The sequence below is a fragment of the Ailuropoda melanoleuca genome, chromosome 4 (assembly GCF_002007445.2).
Source record: "Ailuropoda melanoleuca isolate Jingjing chromosome 4, ASM200744v2, whole genome shotgun sequence".
In the NCBI taxonomy this organism is placed as follows: Eukaryota; Metazoa; Chordata; class Mammalia; order Carnivora; family Ursidae; genus Ailuropoda; species Ailuropoda melanoleuca.
Genome location: NC_048221.1, coordinates 65157024 through 65174936, shown reverse-complemented (window position 1 = coordinate 65174936; position 17913 = coordinate 65157024). Strand labels below are relative to the sequence as shown.

At 41.1% G+C, this 17913-nt stretch overlaps 1 protein-coding gene across 17 annotated transcripts in view; it reads left to right on the top strand.

Annotated features, from left to right (window-relative positions):
* The window catches only part of MAP4K4 (mitogen-activated protein kinase kinase kinase kinase 4), a 186737-nt gene that overhangs the window by 67610 nt on the left and 101214 nt on the right, over nucleotides 1-17913 (top strand). For all 17 annotated transcript variants that reach the window (XM_034658964.1, XM_034658961.1, XM_034658960.1 and 14 more), the window contains exon 2: nucleotides 14239-14295. In XM_034658964.1, the coding sequence (XP_034514855.1) occupies nucleotides 14281-14295 (15 nt within the window). In that variant the 5' untranslated portion in view covers nucleotides 14239-14280. The remainder of the gene's footprint in view (nucleotides 1-14238; nucleotides 14296-17913) is intronic.

Sequence of the window (17913 nt, the reverse complement as noted above, 5' to 3'; positions counted from 1 at the left end):
GCTTAGAGTCTGTGAGACTTTGTTTCTTCAGGGGGTTGTTCAAAGAGAGGGGCTGAACCGCAGGGAGGAAAGGGTAGCGCTGGGCATTTCTCCCACCATCTCAAGTTAAGCATGTTGAAGGACAGAGTTAATTAGGCAGTTACATAGATTTGTGAGTGCTCACATTCACTTATCTTCGATTTGCTTGGCCAGTGCACTGTGTGGGGCCATGGCTTCTGATCCCTTAGACAGTTTGGTTTCAGAGTTAGGTCTTTATCCTTTGTATCATTTTTCTGAGTCCTGCCCTTTTACACTGAGAGTCCCAGGCTTTTTGTAGACTCCAGTAATAGTCTTAGAATCCTGCAAGGCAGGCTCTGGGTAGGAGGTGCCTTGTGGGGGTTGCAGCAGAACTTTGGGGTGGCTCCTTGGCAACTGTCAGGTTTCTCAAAGTGCACTGGTTGCAACACCTGAGGCTGTGGAATGAGTAAGGGGTTGACTAAAAAGGATTAAGAGGAGTTGAGTGGAGAGGGCTTTCATAGAACAGCCCTCTGGAAGCTTCCCTCCGCCTGAGGGGGCAGTCAGGGAAGCTAATAAACTTGTATGGAGGCACATAGCAGTAGCCCCTGACTGATTACAGGTGCTCCTTACTCCCCACACTTCACATGCCAGCATGTGCTGCCGGCTGTTGTCCGTTACTGAGATGGGAGCAGGTTCTGGAATGCAGACGTTTAGCTTTAAATTGCTATAGCCTGTGAGGAGATGTGCTGATCCAAATCACTGATTCACATACCTAGAACTTTGAAGTCATTTTGCCCTCTTTCTAACTGTATGACCTTGGGCTAGTTTTCCAATCTCATGGAACCCCACTCCCTTTCTGTAAACCAGCAATGGTTTTCTTCTTTGTAAGGTTGTTGCCAGGACTTTCCTGTGTTTTATATTAAAGTACTTGTATTTTTTTTTAGTGTGCCAGGCACAAAAAATATGTATTATTGAAAATATTTGTGGAAAGGATGAATACACAGTGTGTGCTTCTTTACCATCCTTTCCTTTGTGGGGTAGGAGAGGAGATTTATTTGTTGGTAGGAAGAAGGAAGAAAGGAGACAGAAGAATAGAGGGAAGCATAAATTTCATCACAATTTCACTTTGCCTTTTCATTGAGTTATGTAATGTGATCATTGTATGGCCTTGTCTTACAGAGTGGTCAGGGAAGGCAGTCAGAACACTGCCTTTATCAGCCCTACTGAGTTTATGTAAGCCCTTGTAAAGTTCTAAAACTGTTCTTTTATTTTATTTACTTATTCACAAAGTCTTTCATTGTGATTCTTATTCTGAGAAAGCTGTAATGGGTGTGCACAACTCAAAAAGAAGCGGTTATATAACTGAGGAAAACTCATCTGTTTTTATAATATGGTTCTTTGTAGTAGATCATGATTTTTAACAAAAGATGCTTTGAGGAGGGAATTTTCTTTTTCAAATGCCAAGGCAGGAGTTTTTCCTATTTTCTAGGGAAATATCTTTTAAGCTATCAATTATCTTTATTCATTTTGACCAAGTTAAATTTTAGATGGACATGGTATGAGCTTGCGTGAGCATACTTTGACTTTGAAAAGTTGAGTTGATGGTATGAATGCATCATTTCTGGTAAGAGATGCTATCAAATGAACCTCAAAGGGAAATTCTAAGGGGGGTTTTCTCTCGAACCTCTTTTTTTAAAGGAAGAATAGGGGAATTATGAGGAATGAAAGAAATTCATGAATATGCTTATGAATATTCAGCACAAGCATATTAAGGGTTGGATACAGACTTTGAAACCAGAAGGAAAACAAGTATGTCAGAGACCACATGAGGGAAGAATTATGCCTTCTACACTTTGTCAGTGCTGAAGACACAGCAGCAGAAGTAGTTGAGGTTCAGAAACTAGGCTATATTTGTATTTAGAAATCGTTCAGGGAGACATGAAGCTGCTTACAGGATGACGTCCTATAAATACTGTAAATATATCTGGGTTCAAGGGCAGTGTTAGCGTCAGCTTCTTGAAGTGTTGAGAAAAGGTAAGGAACAATTTGAAAACCTTAATTGAAGGTTGGGTTGGTGCTAAGTAGGAAGGGACCATGGGTCGATCAGGAGCCCAGAATGGAATCCGAATCCCTTGCATCGTTTTATCTCTTGCCTCTTTTTTTCTTTTTTCTTTTCTTTTCTTTTTTTTTCTTTTCTTTTCTTTTCTTTTCTTTTCTTTTCTTTTCTTTTCTTTCTTTTCTCTCCTCTCCCTCTCCCTCTCTGCTTTTCTCTCACTCTCTCTCTCTCTTTTTTTTTTAAAGTAATCTCTACACCCAACATGGGACTCAAACTCACGACCCCAAGATCAAGCATCGCATGCTTTACCAACTGAACCAGCCAGGCAGCCCTAATCTCTTGCCTTTTGATTTGTGTGTAAAACTTTCAACTTTTTTCTCTGTCTAAGCCAACAAGAAGAGCTCAGTTTGAGTGCTTTAGTGATGCATGAAATGATATTTCAATATTGAAATTGTGCTGTGGGTAAATACTGAAAATCTAGTGTCCTGTGGGTTATGAGAGAAACATTAGGGGAACTTCTCGGTGGAGTAGGGGTTTAATGATTGCAGGAAAAGGAAGGGAACCCACAAAATTCTGTGTTTCATCTTTTGTTGTGGGTAAACGGTTAGGCATTTTAATAAAAAAGCTTTTCATTAAAATTCACTGTTCTGTGTTTGATGCCTCCTAGAGTCCTATAGGAATCACGGGAATCCTGGAACTCTTTGGGCTTCAGCACTGTGTCTGCTCTGGCTTCACCGTGGTTGGTGTAGTTTAGGCCTTTTGGTTGTTATGCTGTGGTGTAACACTAGGCTCCCCCACGGGTCAGTCAAAAGGCCCTTCTCTGAATCTTTCTTATCTCCTCATTTGAGAAACTAACAGGTTAAAACTATATATAAAAAAACAAAGACAGGATTCCCTGCTTTAGAGTTAGGGACCTGTGGTCACCTTACATAATGCCAAGGGAAGGCCAAAGAAAGAGGAGTTCAGATTGAGGATTATGTTAAAGATAAACATGGATCATTAGTATTGTGATAATTTAAAAAGGAAGTGTGGTGTATGATATGGTTTTAAGAAAATATTTCAGTGTCTAATAGTAGTTACAGGTACTGTTAATACAAAAATTCTGGTTGTATATTTTGTTTGAAATCTGAATGAAGAGACATTAATTACTTTGTTATAGATTTGTATAAGTAGGTTTATCTCTCCCTCTGCCCAAAGATAACTCATATTGGAGGGAAACATCTAGCACGACCATGGTAGTTTTGAAATTTGGAAGGTTTCACCTTAAAAGACCTGCCACCTGCTTTGAAAGCTCATCTCTCAGATGCTGTGCTCAGCCGTGTTGATCTCTCTGCAGAGGCCACTGCTGCGCTGCCAGCGCTCCCAGTCAGGTTACTTGCCTACTGGGACCAGGGCTGCTGCCTCGTGTGTTCTTCACGTAGTTCACAGGACCTTTTGCAGAGGGTTGTCATTATGACCATTTTACAGAGGAAGAAAATGATGTCCAGAAGAGGTTAAGTAACTGGCCTGAGGTCACCGTCCTCATGTGTGGTGGACTCGGGCTTCCAATCTAGGGCTCCTGGGCTTGGTGCCTTTTTTGGGTGCCATGCTTCTGCCGTATTTAAATATCTTATTACGTGAAATAAAAGGAACTGATTTTTAAATTTTCTTATTATTTTCCCTTAAAAATATTAATAGAAATTTTATCATAACAATTCCAATCATATGGAAGAGTAGAGAAAGAAAGGTGAACTCACCATGTTTCGTAGCTTGAGACAGCGTGTTTATTACGTGCGGTTCTTGCTGTGAGAGCACTTAAGAAGGGAATGTGTGTTCCAGGAGTTGTGCATTGTATCTCCATTGGTCATTTTCTTTTGTCCAGTGCTTAGTTAAATTACCATCATTTAGGGGCGCCTGAGTGGTTCAGTCGTTAAGCGTCTGCCTTCGGCTCAGGGCACGATCCCAGGGACCTGGGATCGAACCCTGCATCGGGCTCCCTGCTCTGCTGGGAGCCTGCTTCTTCCTCTCCCACTCCCCCTGCTTGTGTTCCCTCTCTCGATGGCTGTCTCTCTCTCTGTCAAATAAATAAATAAAAAATCTTTTAAAAAAATTACCATCATTTAATGTATCTTGACAGAGTCATGTAATCAAATTTCAGTTCTAGCATTACCACATTGACTACTTACTTAGCTGTTGAATGTAGTATACCATATCTCATAGTGGCTAGTAACTTTATACATATGTTTGCCTATAGTAAAGGATATGGAGTTCATTATGCTATTACTCATTCTTTTGTTATTTTAAACAAAATTGCTGAATCTGAACTCAGTTGAGTTTTTCATGTAATTAGGGGGAAAGGCAGTTGCAAATGTTAATTAAATTTTAGTAATAACTTGTTTGCAGAATCCCAAATCTCTTGTTTTAGATGCTTGGATTTGAAGACTTTCCACTGCCTTTTCTTTTACTATTAATGTAAGAATAGATATGCTGATTTTTTTGTCCTTTGTATTTTCTGAATGCTTACTATTGGTGCTTTTTAAATTTTCCAGTCTCCCTCTTAAAATATGATTCCTCACACTTGATACTGTAGTCCATCCGCTGGCCCATGTATGTACCATACCGTGGGGCTACTGCCTCCTTTAAGGGGCACTGTCCTTTTTAATGCAGCTTCACTAGGTGTACTTTAAAAAGCAGCTGCTGTTTCTTCCCACCTACCCACTGCCCAGCCAAATCCCTCCCTGTCTTTGAAGGAATTATGCATAAACTCTCCTGGCAGTATTTCTTTTCTTGTCCCTTTCATGTATGTGTCCATCCAAATTACCTCCACTTCTCAACTTGAAGGTGCTTTTTGCTACAGTGCTAGCTCCCCCGCCCCTCATCTGTTCTAGAACACAGCTGAAAATGACAGAATAAGCATGTAGAACTCAGATGACTGGCCCTTTCTTTATAGGAATCGGAATATTACCACCTTACGTAATGTTCCCTGAGGCTGTCACTTAATTGCAAGGACAGGATAGTAATTCATGTTCATAATGATTTCCCTGAGCCATTAGGAAAAGTAACTTTAATGTACTCAAGATTTCAGGGTTTGGAAAGATTTCCATCCAGATTGGGCTTTTAGAGAAAAAAGAAATATGCATCAAAATGACTTATTTATTGGGGAGTGGGCACCAGATAAAAGTTTTTCATGCTGTTTATTTTGATTGTAATTCTTAGTGGAAGTTAAAACTGTACATTCTCTGCTACTGAGGCATAATTGTCCTTAAAGGGAATGTTGTTCCAGATAAGATAGCTCCAGCCTAAGAAAGGCATAATTCTATATTGAGGTCTTTAATTTTAAACTCTTCAAGGAATAGAAGCACTGTCTTATTAAATTGCAAGTCTGGACTGACCTCCTAACACTGACATGTTCCTGTGCTTTCTCTGCCTTTCTGCTCATCCACAAGGAGGGAGGATCACGGAAGGGAGGAGGAAGAGGCAGATAAGCAGATGTTGACTGTAATGAGAAATATTAGTTATAAGGATGAAATGTGCAAAAATATGAACTGCTCACCTCATATTTGTTTGGGCTGTGGTGGGGTCATGTTGCCATTATTCCTGGTCTGTTGTAAGGAGGTGTTAAGAAGACTGAGGTGTTTCCTGAAGTGCTCTGAGCTGTCTCTCTCTAGTTAATTATGTGGCTTCTTATCTTAAATGGCTTATGGAGTGCTGTCTGGGTAATATGCCTCTTCTCTTTGGTTGAGTTTTGGAATTTTCGCAGACATGTCCTAGAAGAGAGCACTCAGGAGTGGGGGCCTGTGGTTTTGGATTTGCAGTGCAGAACCGGTGAAGCTGGCCTTTGCCTTTGGGGTGGATGGATGTGGAATCTTAGAAAGAGTGGTCAGTGGATTGCCCAGTGCTGAGCTCATGCCATTCACCACATGGTCATGTAGGTTCATATTTGTCCTTTAAAATAAGGAAATATAAGGCGGAGCAGATTGGAATTTTAAAAAAAATGTTTTAATCTTTATTAGGGCAGTTTTAGGTTCATAGCAAAATTGAGAGGAAGATACTGAGATTTCTATACACCCCTTGCTCCCACATGTGCATAACCTCCCCCATTATGACATCCCTCACCAGAGTGGCACATTTTGTACAATTGATAAATCTACATTGACATGTCATAATCACTGAGTCCATAGTTTACATTAGGGTTGCCGTTGGTGTTGCCCATTCTGTGGAGATGACCTGTATCCATCATTATGGTATAGTACAGAGTAGGTTAACTTCCCTAAAAATCCTTTGTGCTCCGCTTGTTCACCCTCCCTTCCCCTGTTGGAATTTTTAGGTTGAACTGCTCTCCGGGTGTACTTTCTTGTCTGTTAAAATCAGCTATTTTGTTAACTAGGCTTGCCTATCTTTCAGCTCCTGAACATTTCAGAACATAAGTTCTTTGTTTTTATTACAAACATAGTTGACATTTCTTAGAATTTACATGTTCTAAATCTAACCTTCACATATCAAAACCCCTAGCTAAGACAATGAGTGTGTATGTTACTGTAAGTAAATACTGTATAGTCCAAAAAGGTTTTGAAAGCTTGAATTTGGGCTTTTTAATACAAGCTTGGAAAAGTGATTTCCAAACTTCAGAATGTGTAAGAATCATTAGAGACTGGCTTAAAGTTATGGATTCCTATACCCCCCTTAATGGAATTCTCATGTATGAGTCTGGGATGGAGCCTGGAAGTCTATACATTATAGGTGAAAGTGAGTGATTTTTGTAATTGATTTTGACATGCTTAATAGAAATGCTTAACATCTCTCCCATAGTAAACCTCTTATATCTAAAATATTACATCTGCAAACCAAAAAAACACCACTAAAAAATCATTAAGATCAAGTAACAGCTACCACGTTGGATGGGAATGAGGAGCAGCTGGTCGTTGGCCCTTCTGGGGCAGGCACGCACGTTACTCCATGATGGAATGCCCTCTTCTGACTCAGTGGGAGACTGGCATCTTCTTGGTCAGGTGCAGAGTGAAAAGCTCCTTTTGTCCTTACATGTTTGGAGAGAGGTGATGCAGTTTTGTGACAGATCTTCTAGTCCTGGATGAGTCACTGAGTTCTCCCCCTTCCTCCTGGCCCATTGACACCTTTATAAACTGTCCCTTTTAGGGATTTGGTAAGGAGAATGTGCAGTTCACATCTCAAGGGATCCACATCTTGTCCTTTGATGATCTTCGAGAGCAGGGCAATCCTTGAAGGCCCTGCTACAGCCTCCATGATGGGTCTACACTATTAGCCTCACAGTGATGGTCCTTTCAAGAACACCTTTGCACCTCGTGCCAAAGCAGAGCAATTGGTGTCACGCTGTCCTGTTTCCTAAGTGTTTCTGGTACCTGGTACAGTGTTCCTCTGTCACCGTGCTAGTGCCCCTTCTTTTGGATTTTTTTTTTTTAATACCCCTCTAAATTATAAACTTCCTGAGGGCAGGTGTGGTGTTTTGTCTCCTCTGGCAGCATAGGGCATGTCCTGGGTACTGGGTAGATATAGTCAGTCTTCAGTTTACTGAGTTCTGGCATCGATGGGTTTTTCTGTTAAGTAAATAGAAAACCAATATCAGGAAGTTAATCTCTGGAGTTTTTGTTTCAGGTTAAACTCAGCATAAAGGAAAAGCATTCTGATCTCCAGGATTAATTGAAAGAAAATTTAAGGTGAGATAAAGGAAGGAACAAACTAGCCTGTTAACCAGTTTCAGAAAGCCAAGAATGAGGGGCTTGAGTGTGTTCACATATGCTTTCAGATTCCCTGAAGAATTCCTTCAGGATGTTCTTTCATTGACTTTTTCTGATTTACCATAGGAGAGGAAAGTCCAGGGATTGAGAGTAAATTTTTATTATTGGTTACTACATTTCCATGTTTGATTATAATCTTAAAATATTTATGTTATAGAACAGTATACCCGGCAACTCCTATGTAAGTTGGTTTAATGGGATGTTTGTGGTTGTTTCTAATTTAAAGTTTACAGCCTGGTATAGGGAACAAGTCAGGGTATGAATCTTGAGCTGATTACCTTAACCACTTAATCCTCTTAAAGCTTCAGTTTCTCTGTGTATGAAATGGGGACATTGGTACATATGTTGGGTTGTATCAGGAGTAAATGAAAGTGCATAGAAAGTGGTTTTGTTCACTACTTGCCCCAAGAGTGGGGACATCCTGGTGCCTTGTGTCCTATTCTTACAGTCCTATCTCTAGTACTGGAATGCTTCCCAGGTGTCATAAGGGTTATGCTTGCTTGAGTTCCCGCTGTAAGATGCACCCCTCTGGGTTGTTGAGAGAAGAAAATATTTGTTGTTCCTGAATTGTATTTATTTACCTTGTCATAAATTTAGTTGAGTTTTCTTCTCTAATAGTCTGTCCACACTCTCAGGCTGAATGAGTACAAAAGCTTTATGTTTCTGTGAAGAAAGGTCAGAGTTAAGTTGGAAGCTCTGAGTGCAGAAAAGGAGCTGCTAAGTTGCAGTGCACGTCCTTGTTAAGGTATGAGATGCTGATGCCATACAATGACAAGGGATGATTGGTGTCGAACAGCAGCATGACCACCCTCGAGGAGACGAGTCCTGAGTTAAGGACTTGGTCTTTCATTTCGAAATTAGATTCATTTACACCCCCTCTAAGTTTCCTCTTGTGAATGAGACCATTAGATTTTGCCTCTCAGTAAGCATATGTATTCATCAAACGTATTTTAATGGAGTTACCTGGGGGTCTAGGTAAAGATTATGTAACGTGAGTTAGTTACCTAGTAGTTGGTGATATGCCATCTTTTTCCTGTTGGGATTTAAAAGCTTCCCTTGAATGCTGTTCCTTCTGCCGCTAGGCTCCTCTTTGTGGGTTAGGGGCAGACTTTATTAGAGGCAGACAGACATGCTGCCACAGTGCCCTACATTTTAAAACCACGAGTGTGTGTGGATTTTTTCCCCCTTGGGACATGTATCATAAATGTAATGCTTATTTGTAGATGCAAGGTGGCAGTTTTGACTCCATTAGAAACATGAAGGAGAGTTAGAAATAGGGCATTTTCCTTATCTTGAACGTCTGCCAAGAATAGTTTGAGTTTTCCTTTTAAAAAGAAGAAACATTCATTTCCCCCATTTAAAGACCAAAAATGAATCAAATGTCACAAAGGTTGCTCTACTGAAGGGAACAATTCTGGTTAGTGTGAGCCAATCTGACTTTGTATGAAATATTTATCGCAGCAACGAGTTTAATTCCAAATCTTGGTAACCCTTTAAGGGCATTGAGGGGAAATAATTTAAGCTATTTCTTTAAAAGCAAAAGACCTCAATAGCAGGAATTTTGACAAGTTGGTAGAAATGGTAGGAGTCCATCCCTTGCAATTTTATATAATCATTGTGGAAAGGGAATCCTGCTGCCATTGTACCATGGGCAGATAATAACATTCACCTCAGAGTTCTTCATCTGTAGAATAGGATAATAAGCTGGCCTTCATAAATTTTTTTAGGAGCTACTAAGAAAATAGCTGTGAATGGTATTTGGGACCTTTTCCTCATTGGGTGCCTCATAAGTGCATTAATGTTCACATGGTGCCTCATATATAAAGCTAGGAGCCTTAGGGCGCCTGGGTGGCTCAGTCGTTAAGCATCTGCTTTTGGCTCAGGGTGTGATCCCAGCGTTCTGGGATCAAGCCCCACATCAGGCTCCTCTGCTAGGAGCCTGCTTCTTCCTCTCCCACTCCCCCCTGCTTGTGTTCCCTCTCTCGATGGCTGTCTCTCTCTGTCAAATAAATAAATAAAATCTTAAAAAAAAAAAAAAAAAAGCCAGGGGCCTTTAGTCTCTTCCCTCTGGCATTTTATAACACTGAATGGGACACCATGTCCAAGAAATGAGGCAATAGGCCAAGAGAGTCAAGTTCATAAATGGATGTTAGGTATGTATATTTAATGATGACCAAATTATATACTGGGTGTTCTAAAAGTGGATGATACAATGGAAAGAAAGGGCCTATTAAAGTTAAGTTCCAAACCCCTCCATGTGCAGGCTAGGCATTTCAGTGACACAGCATGCTGGATCCAGACTCAGATGAAGGAAAGTGGTCAAATCGGTCATCTGTAGGGAGCAGACTGCATGAAGCAGCCTTTAAGAGATGGCATAGAGGTCAGAGTGCAATGATACAGTAGATGTGCAGCCTCAGACTTCAATGAAATAATGCCTTTGCTTGTATCCTCGAGTCCTCAGCACAATGCAGTTGGTTATGATTATGTGTATTTTCTTTTCATGTACTACTGAGGGCCATTTGTTATAGCTCTAAAGTGATGCCAAAGGAGCACAGGTAGGGCCTCCCTGATGGGTGGGGGCACCTGGCTTTTGTAGACTTAAGCATGTAACCCACCCCGAGAGGAACCTCTAATATATTCTCTCTGGGGTAGTGTTGAGTAAATCACTGATAGATTTTTATCTTTTCAGACAACTCTTCATATGACCTCCTTCACACACAATTACTTGCATATAGATGTTTTGTATGTTTCAGTCCCAGCTGTAGTTTTTCTCCTTGGTTGTTGCTCGCCATTTGGTTCTTTTTTGCAAAGATGACCCATTTGAGTAGATCGATTATTATTTGTTTCAAATTTAGATGTTTTCTTTTTGTTTCTTTTAAAAAAATAATTAGGGGAGTACATTACTGTAGTACCCCACTGCCTTTCTTCATATTGGCCATGCCTTTTGAAAATGAGAAATGGGCCTAAATTGACTAGGGTTAGGGTATTTTCAAGGGGAATTAAGGAGAAGGGGTTAGTATAGGCCTCTGGTGGGAGTGGAGAGAGGAAGACTCTATCTTAGAGCCCACTATATGCCAGATATGATGGCCAGAACTTTATGTACTTTATACACATTATTTCTAGCCTTTTTTTTTTTTTTTAAAGATTTTATTTATTTATTCGACAGAGATAGAGACAGCCAGAGAGAGAGGGAACACAAGCAGGGGGAGTGGGAGAGGAAGAAGCAGGCTCATAGCAGAAGAGCCTGATGTGGGGCTCGATCCCACAACGCCGGGATCACGCCCTGAGCCGAAGGCAGACGCTTAACCGCTGTGCCACTCAGGCGCCCCATTTCTAGCCTTTCTATTCTAAAAGGACTTTGGGATCCTACAGTGATCCTAGGAAGCTTTCGTAAGGAAATATATAGTAATGAGGTGGTAACAGAGAAATGAAAGCCTAATACACCCAGAATCCCAAATTTCATTTCTTTCCGTACGTTGACTTGTTTCTCAGAAAGGAGGGAGACAGAATTCTTAGTTTCCGAATTTAAATTTAAATTTAAAAGGGACCTAATTTTGGAAGACATGGTATGCATTAATGAAGACTAATGCCTTTGCATGGTCCACCCTCTGACACAAAAATAATTGATTAGTTGTTAGGTCCTGATTCTCTAATCCCTTAGTAAGGGAAACTCACATTCTGTGTAAAGCAAATCCACAACTCTAAGCTTTTATGCCACTGTCAAACTTCTAAGTCTTGAGAATACTCCTGTGGTCTTGAGTTTAGGGATAGAGGGAAATACTGCTGTATTACATAAACATCTGGGAGGTTTTTTCCATAGACCCATGGATTTTCTTCATCTATAAGGATTTTAAGTTACCATATCAGATACTCAGAAGACTTTCCCCTCCCCCACACCTCACCTAACACATTCCCGACTCAATGCTATTTATTTCTTTAAAAAGAACAAAAGTTAGGAGCAACTCTTATGACATTTTCTCTCATCATTTGGTTCTGTCAGCAAGCAATTTGCTTTAGTAATTTGGAAGTAACAGGAAGAGTAATCAGGTATGTGTTTCCAGTTTTGAGGGCTGCCTGGCTGCTAAGGAGATAGATGATCTTTGTGTCCCTTATATAGAAAGCACTGGAAGGTTACTTAATACTCTGTTCTCTTAAGTTCTCCTCTTTGCTCTTGGATTTAAAGAAATCATAATTAATTTGGCTTCGTGGTTGTGTTAACCAGTCATAGTCATGGGAGTTGTTTTGATCCTATGCTAATAAATTAATTTTCTATCTTACAATTCAGGAAAACAAGGTCCAGTTGTATTTTATTACCATATTTATTATGTTATTTACCATTATTTTATTTACTGCACTGTTCTTTGCATCGTAGTTATTCTTTATGATAAACCTGTGAATTGGGCACCACTATTCCCCTCTTGTACAGACAGGAGACTAAGGCACTGTTGTATGTTACCAAGTGGAGGACATAAAGTGTGGATGCAGTCTTGATGGTGGAGTCCATGCTCTGGGTCACTGTCCTGTAGCTTTAGGATCCTGCCAATGCCCATGACATGAAGGACAGCTCAGTTTCCTGGGTATCAGTGCTTAGTACAGAGCTGGGGGTTACAAAGCTTAAAAAGGCTGAGGTTACAGATCCAGAACACCCATAGGCAAATATTTTAAATGAGTGATTCAGGAATGAACATCATCAAAAGATACTGAATCTTAGACAGGTAGTAAAAATGGCAGTAGAATCAGAACTATGGGAGCCCATATACTGTTCATAAATTACTACTTTTCTGACACACGGTTGTATTCCACTCTGGCATCTCTGAGGTGGAGCTTCTGTAGATGTCGGATGGCTTCTTAGATCATTTTGTGTTCTGTATGGTAACATATATCCAGGGCAGCATTTCTTTCAGGATGTGGGTTACTCAGCTGTGAATTCAGGAAGAGTGCCAGACTGTTCAGCAGGGCCATGTGACGATGTTGGGGAAGGTGTGATGTTGGAGTACTGAGGCCACAGTTGAGGGGACAGTTCAGACCTGCTGAGGCTGGCCATGCTGGAAAAGCATGCTGTGGAATGGTAGCTGGGAAATAGCTGACAGGGCAGGAGGCAGTTCCTTGGACCATGGATGGACCAGTGTGGGACAAGCCTGCTTGCCTCAGAGGCAGAACTTGAGACTGTCTAAACTGCAGGTCTGTGTGTTGTGGGAGATGGTGCCCCCACTTACATGGCAGCACTTTTGAAGACCAGGAAGGTAGTTCACTTTGGAGGGAGGTAGTGGTATCTGTGGGTGAGAGTTGGGATGAGGTTCTTGGCCTATGGATTTTATTTGTGCTGGTTATCTGTATGTTACATTGCTGTGTAGTTCCTACTTGTGAACTGCTGGGCCATTGCAGGACTCCATGCCACTGTGACCTCATATAGTTGAGATGTAATTGTAATACAGTGTCATTTTCATGGAGTTGTTTTGTCCTAGATGTAACTTGAGTTCCCGGGTAAGCTTTCTAGACTAAATGGAGAGCTTTCCTCAGGTTTCAAGTTCTAAAGTTCATAACTGTTCATCATGAGACCACAAAAGAGGCAGGCTCTTGGGAGATATGGGGACATTCTTTCTGTTTTACAATTGTTGAAGAAGGACCAATGTCCACGAAGTCCTGAAGCAGATGAAGCTCAGGAGATCTGGGTTGCTCTATGTTACTCGCCTGGGAAATGGCCAGCAGAGCACTGCAAGGAGTGGATGGAGAGACACAGGGCTGACGGGAATTAAATCTAGTCCCGTTCGTCTGACTGAGAGATTGACCTCACGTTCGTTTGAGAAGCCCAGGGATAGAAATAATGAGTTTTAGGTCTGAGGTCAGGAGTTACACTATCACTGTAAAAAGGGTCTCTCTCTTTCTGCATCATCCGTATCTCTCTGTACACTGACTTACTCTGGGTAATTATTCTCCAACTTCCTTACCTTGGGACTGCAGGAAAGCTTCAAAGAAGACCCTCAGTATAACTTTCATAAAATTAAGTAACGGGTCTTCAGAGTACACTAGGGAAAAATGACTGCTATCCATTTCTGAAAATTATCAAGAGGCTTTTTTGGGTCATTTCATTCATGCAGAATGTTAAAAAAGAAAACGCGGTCAACCTGATGTATAGAAGAAAATATTATTTAAGTTGCTTAGGTTGAGAGGTAATGATATGTAAATTGAACCTGAGAAAGAAAAGAATTGATACTTTATCAAAACTCATTGGCTCTACTGCTTGTTTTGTTTATTAAGTGTGGTTCATTGGTATTACAACCCATATTATTCTACCAGAGAGCACGGGATTAATTTCATCATCAGTTTTGGGAAGAAGTACAAAAGAGATGATTTATTGAAACTTCAACCATTCTGTTCTAATGATCATGCAAAACAGTGGTGCCAATTATCTTTCTTTTCTCTGTTTTTCAGGGTCGACATGTTAAAACAGGTCAGCTGGCGGCCATCAAAGTTATGGATGTCACTGAGGTAAGGTTGGGTCACAAATAATTTTAAAGAAATCATTATATAAAAGACAAGATCCTCCTGTCCCTGTAACCCCCAATGTAATAGTATTGTTCTGTTCGTAGAATCAATCTTGAACAAATTGCCCTCCTGTGACATGGCGGGTTCATAAGGTCCAGCAGACTAGTTGGCTTAAACTGTTGCAGATGGTCCCCAAGTAACTAGGAATCAGTAGCATTTTCTTTAAAAAAAAAAAAAATCTGAGTGATGTCATCCTTGGCAACTTAATGGACCATAATTGGAAACATCTTCTCTAATGGAAAAGAAAAGATTTGGGAAGGGAACGTGGAGGTCACATGAATAGGGAGATTGAGGGGTGTGGGGTGGGGAAAAGCTTCTCTAGGGTATTAGGCCACATTTGGGCCATTTCTTTTATTTTTAACATGGGGAAAGAAAACAGATCCAGCCAAGTTCCCAGAGGTTTGAAAACAGAAACATCTGCTAGAATGCTGAGCAGATTGTTGGCAAAATTTAGTAGCAAAAAATAGTTCTTGAAATGGTCACATGAGGATTTACTCTGTAGCTTTAAATGGGAAAGAGGAGAGATTAACTCACACAAAAGTAAGTGTATATGTTCCTGGGCATGTACATACGTGCAGAAGTCCATACTTAACTTTTTAAAGATAACCATAGGTTGTAGTGAAACAAATGCATCGTACTTTAAATTATTTTTATCTGAAATTTTACTTTTCATTCTCATGGTTGCTTCTAACTTGCCTACTTACGAATAAGATTTACCATCGTATATCACAGATTCTAGAGAGAGTTAGCTAGCAGCAATGGGGATCTGGGATATCTTTTTAAAATTTATTTTTCTTTTTCTTAGAGCACGCAAATGTGCTTGTGGGGGCAGGAGAGGGGCAGAGGGAGAGGGTGAGACTCTCAAGCAAGGGCTCAATCTCACGACCCCGAGATCATGACCTGAGCCAAAATCAATAGTTGGACACTTAACCGACTGATCCATCCAGGCACCCTATTTGGGATATCTTTAAATCAAGCCATAGTCTTCCCCAAATCTGGGGTTGGTCTAGGGAAATATGGCTAAACTGATCTCAGGTGTGCAGTTGAGCATTCTAGAGAGGTTTCCTCCTTGGTCCTGTTCTCCCTTTGGTCTCTAAGAACATGCTCATCTCCAGTGTGTATGTATGTTAGTAAGAATTAGAAAACATGGTTACCTGTGGACTATGGGACAACTGATAAAACTTTATACAAATATTTGAAGATGGGACATTTTATGAGATGGCTGCTCTCTTTTTTTCTGCCAAAGAGAATACTGGGCACTATAATGAAAAGGGACCCATTGCTTGGTTGAATGGCCTCAAGATTCTTGTAACCTACTGTGATAATGGACTATTCTGTTGCCTTATAGTGACCCTATCTTGGTGTGCAAGTCAGGGGGAACTTGGAGAGTGGCGAAGAAACAAAAATTCTAACTTAACTGATTTAAATACAGTAGTCAAGTTATTTCTGAAGTGCCCTCTGTGAATGGAATGATGGATGTCACCTTCCTCTCAAGCCTCCATTCCTGCCACTGTGCATGGTGTTGGTGCCGCAGTGGGAAATGGTGTAGCTAGAGCCCGTGTTCTTTGGCATTTACTAACATACTTCCTGACTTGTTTATTAGCCGATGGGCGCCATTTTAAATGTAAGCTTTGAAATTTTATGAAGCACCTGGAAGTTCTGAGAGTTGCATTTCCTTTTTTTTTTTTTCTCTTTCCATCTTATTGATTGGTTGAGAGAAAGAGAGCAAGTGCAAGCGCATGTGTGAGTGGGGGGGGGGAAGCAGAGGTTGAGAGAATCTCAGACTCCGCACTGAGTGTGGAGCCGCTGCAGAACTCCATCTCATGACCTGAGCCCAGATCAAGAGTCAGTCGCTTAACCACCTGAGCCACCCAGGTGCCCTGGGAGTTGCATTTCTTTTCTCACTTCAGCCTGTGCTCCCTGGCTGACAGAGCTTTTGTCACCAACCAGGCTGTGCTCCCTTCCACATCTGAAATGGAATCTGAATGAGGTGTGTCTTCTCCAGAGCATCCCTCTTCCCTTAAGCCCAGCTCTGATGATAACTGTGTAGTATATAATCACTGCTTTTAAAAAAAGTGTATAATATTGGAAAATATTTTCAAAAATTAAATCTCTATACTGCCACGTTACAGGAACCACTGTTGGTGCTTTGGTTTATTTACTTTTAATCATCTTTCTATGAGTATAGCTATGAAATACATACTATGTGTGTGATAGATGCTTTTGTACTCTTCTTTTGTTGAGTTGTATACAAAAAGTATTTCCTTGCCTGCAAAATCAGGCAATGTTGGACAAATGCATTTTCAGGACTCCTTTAAAAATAATATGCAAAACCCGTGTGTTCAGGTAAAATGAAAACCAGATGGTCAGTCTTCAGAACAAATACAAACCCAATCAGCCGTTTACCATATTGGCCTCTCAATAATGTTTCTTGTGTGCTGTTTTCATACAGTGACCCCTATACGGAGTGACCTCTGTGCTATAGCTTGGGGCACAGTCGGGGCTCAGAGCAAGTGCTGATTATGGGTAGAGGATAGCGTGCAGCTGGCATCCTGGAAAACATGCCCTTGCTAGCCCTCACATCAAGGGCCTCCCAGCTCTTGTCAAGTTTTAGGCATTGGCCTAGAGGGGGATCTGGGAGCAGAAGGGAGCAGGCTGGCATGGGGGAAATTTGCAGCTGATGTTTCTGGTTTCAGCTCCAGCAGAAGGAGCTGTTGGGGGTGGTCCTGTTGATGAGTGGAGGATTCTCTATGGTTCCTGAATTCTACTCAGTTTCTTCTCAGGAGCAAAAAGTGTGAATGCTTGTTCTTCAGAAAAATCACAGATGTGTCCTGACGCTTGAGCCTCTTTCTTAGGTGAAACTGAAAAGCATTTACCAGCCTACTAGTTACTCCTTAGGCTCGGAAGGCCAGAAAAGCAGCAGACGTGGGGAGGTCAGTGGCGTGGCTGCTCTTCTCCCCAGCTGTCAGCTGTTGGCATCCCTGAATGAATGTGCTCTAGGCTGGCTGCACTGAGTCCTTATCACCTCTGTTCTTGATTTTGTGATCCTGGAAAACGGAGCCAACTGAAAATTCATATTTCACCCTGGGTGAAGTAAAGGTGTACTATGTAGGGAAGTGAGGAGTCTAGACGGGAGGCGTTTATTTGCAAGAGATATAGAGATCTCTTTGTATTTCTTCTCAGACTTTCACAGTTTTAAGAATTGACTGTCTTTAGGATTTTGAAGAGCTCTTTTTAAAGAAAGCTTGTCATTTATCAGATTTGTTGTGGAAAGGGTTTAAGGAGCAGGTTAAGGATATGTTCAAACTGGAGAGGACCAGGACATGAGATCTATAATGTGGTGTTTTCTGTTTTTGGAATAATTATAGATTCAGAGAACTTGCAGAAAATTATACAGGGGGGTCTCCTGTAACCTACACCCAGTTTTCTGCAGTGGTAGCATCTTCATAATGGAGGCCCTTGCCCAAAATCAGGCAGGGCAAACAGTTGCTCTTACAAGTTAAGGATTTGACCCGTACTCGATGTTCGATTATAGCAAACAAGCCTGCACCGTTACACAGC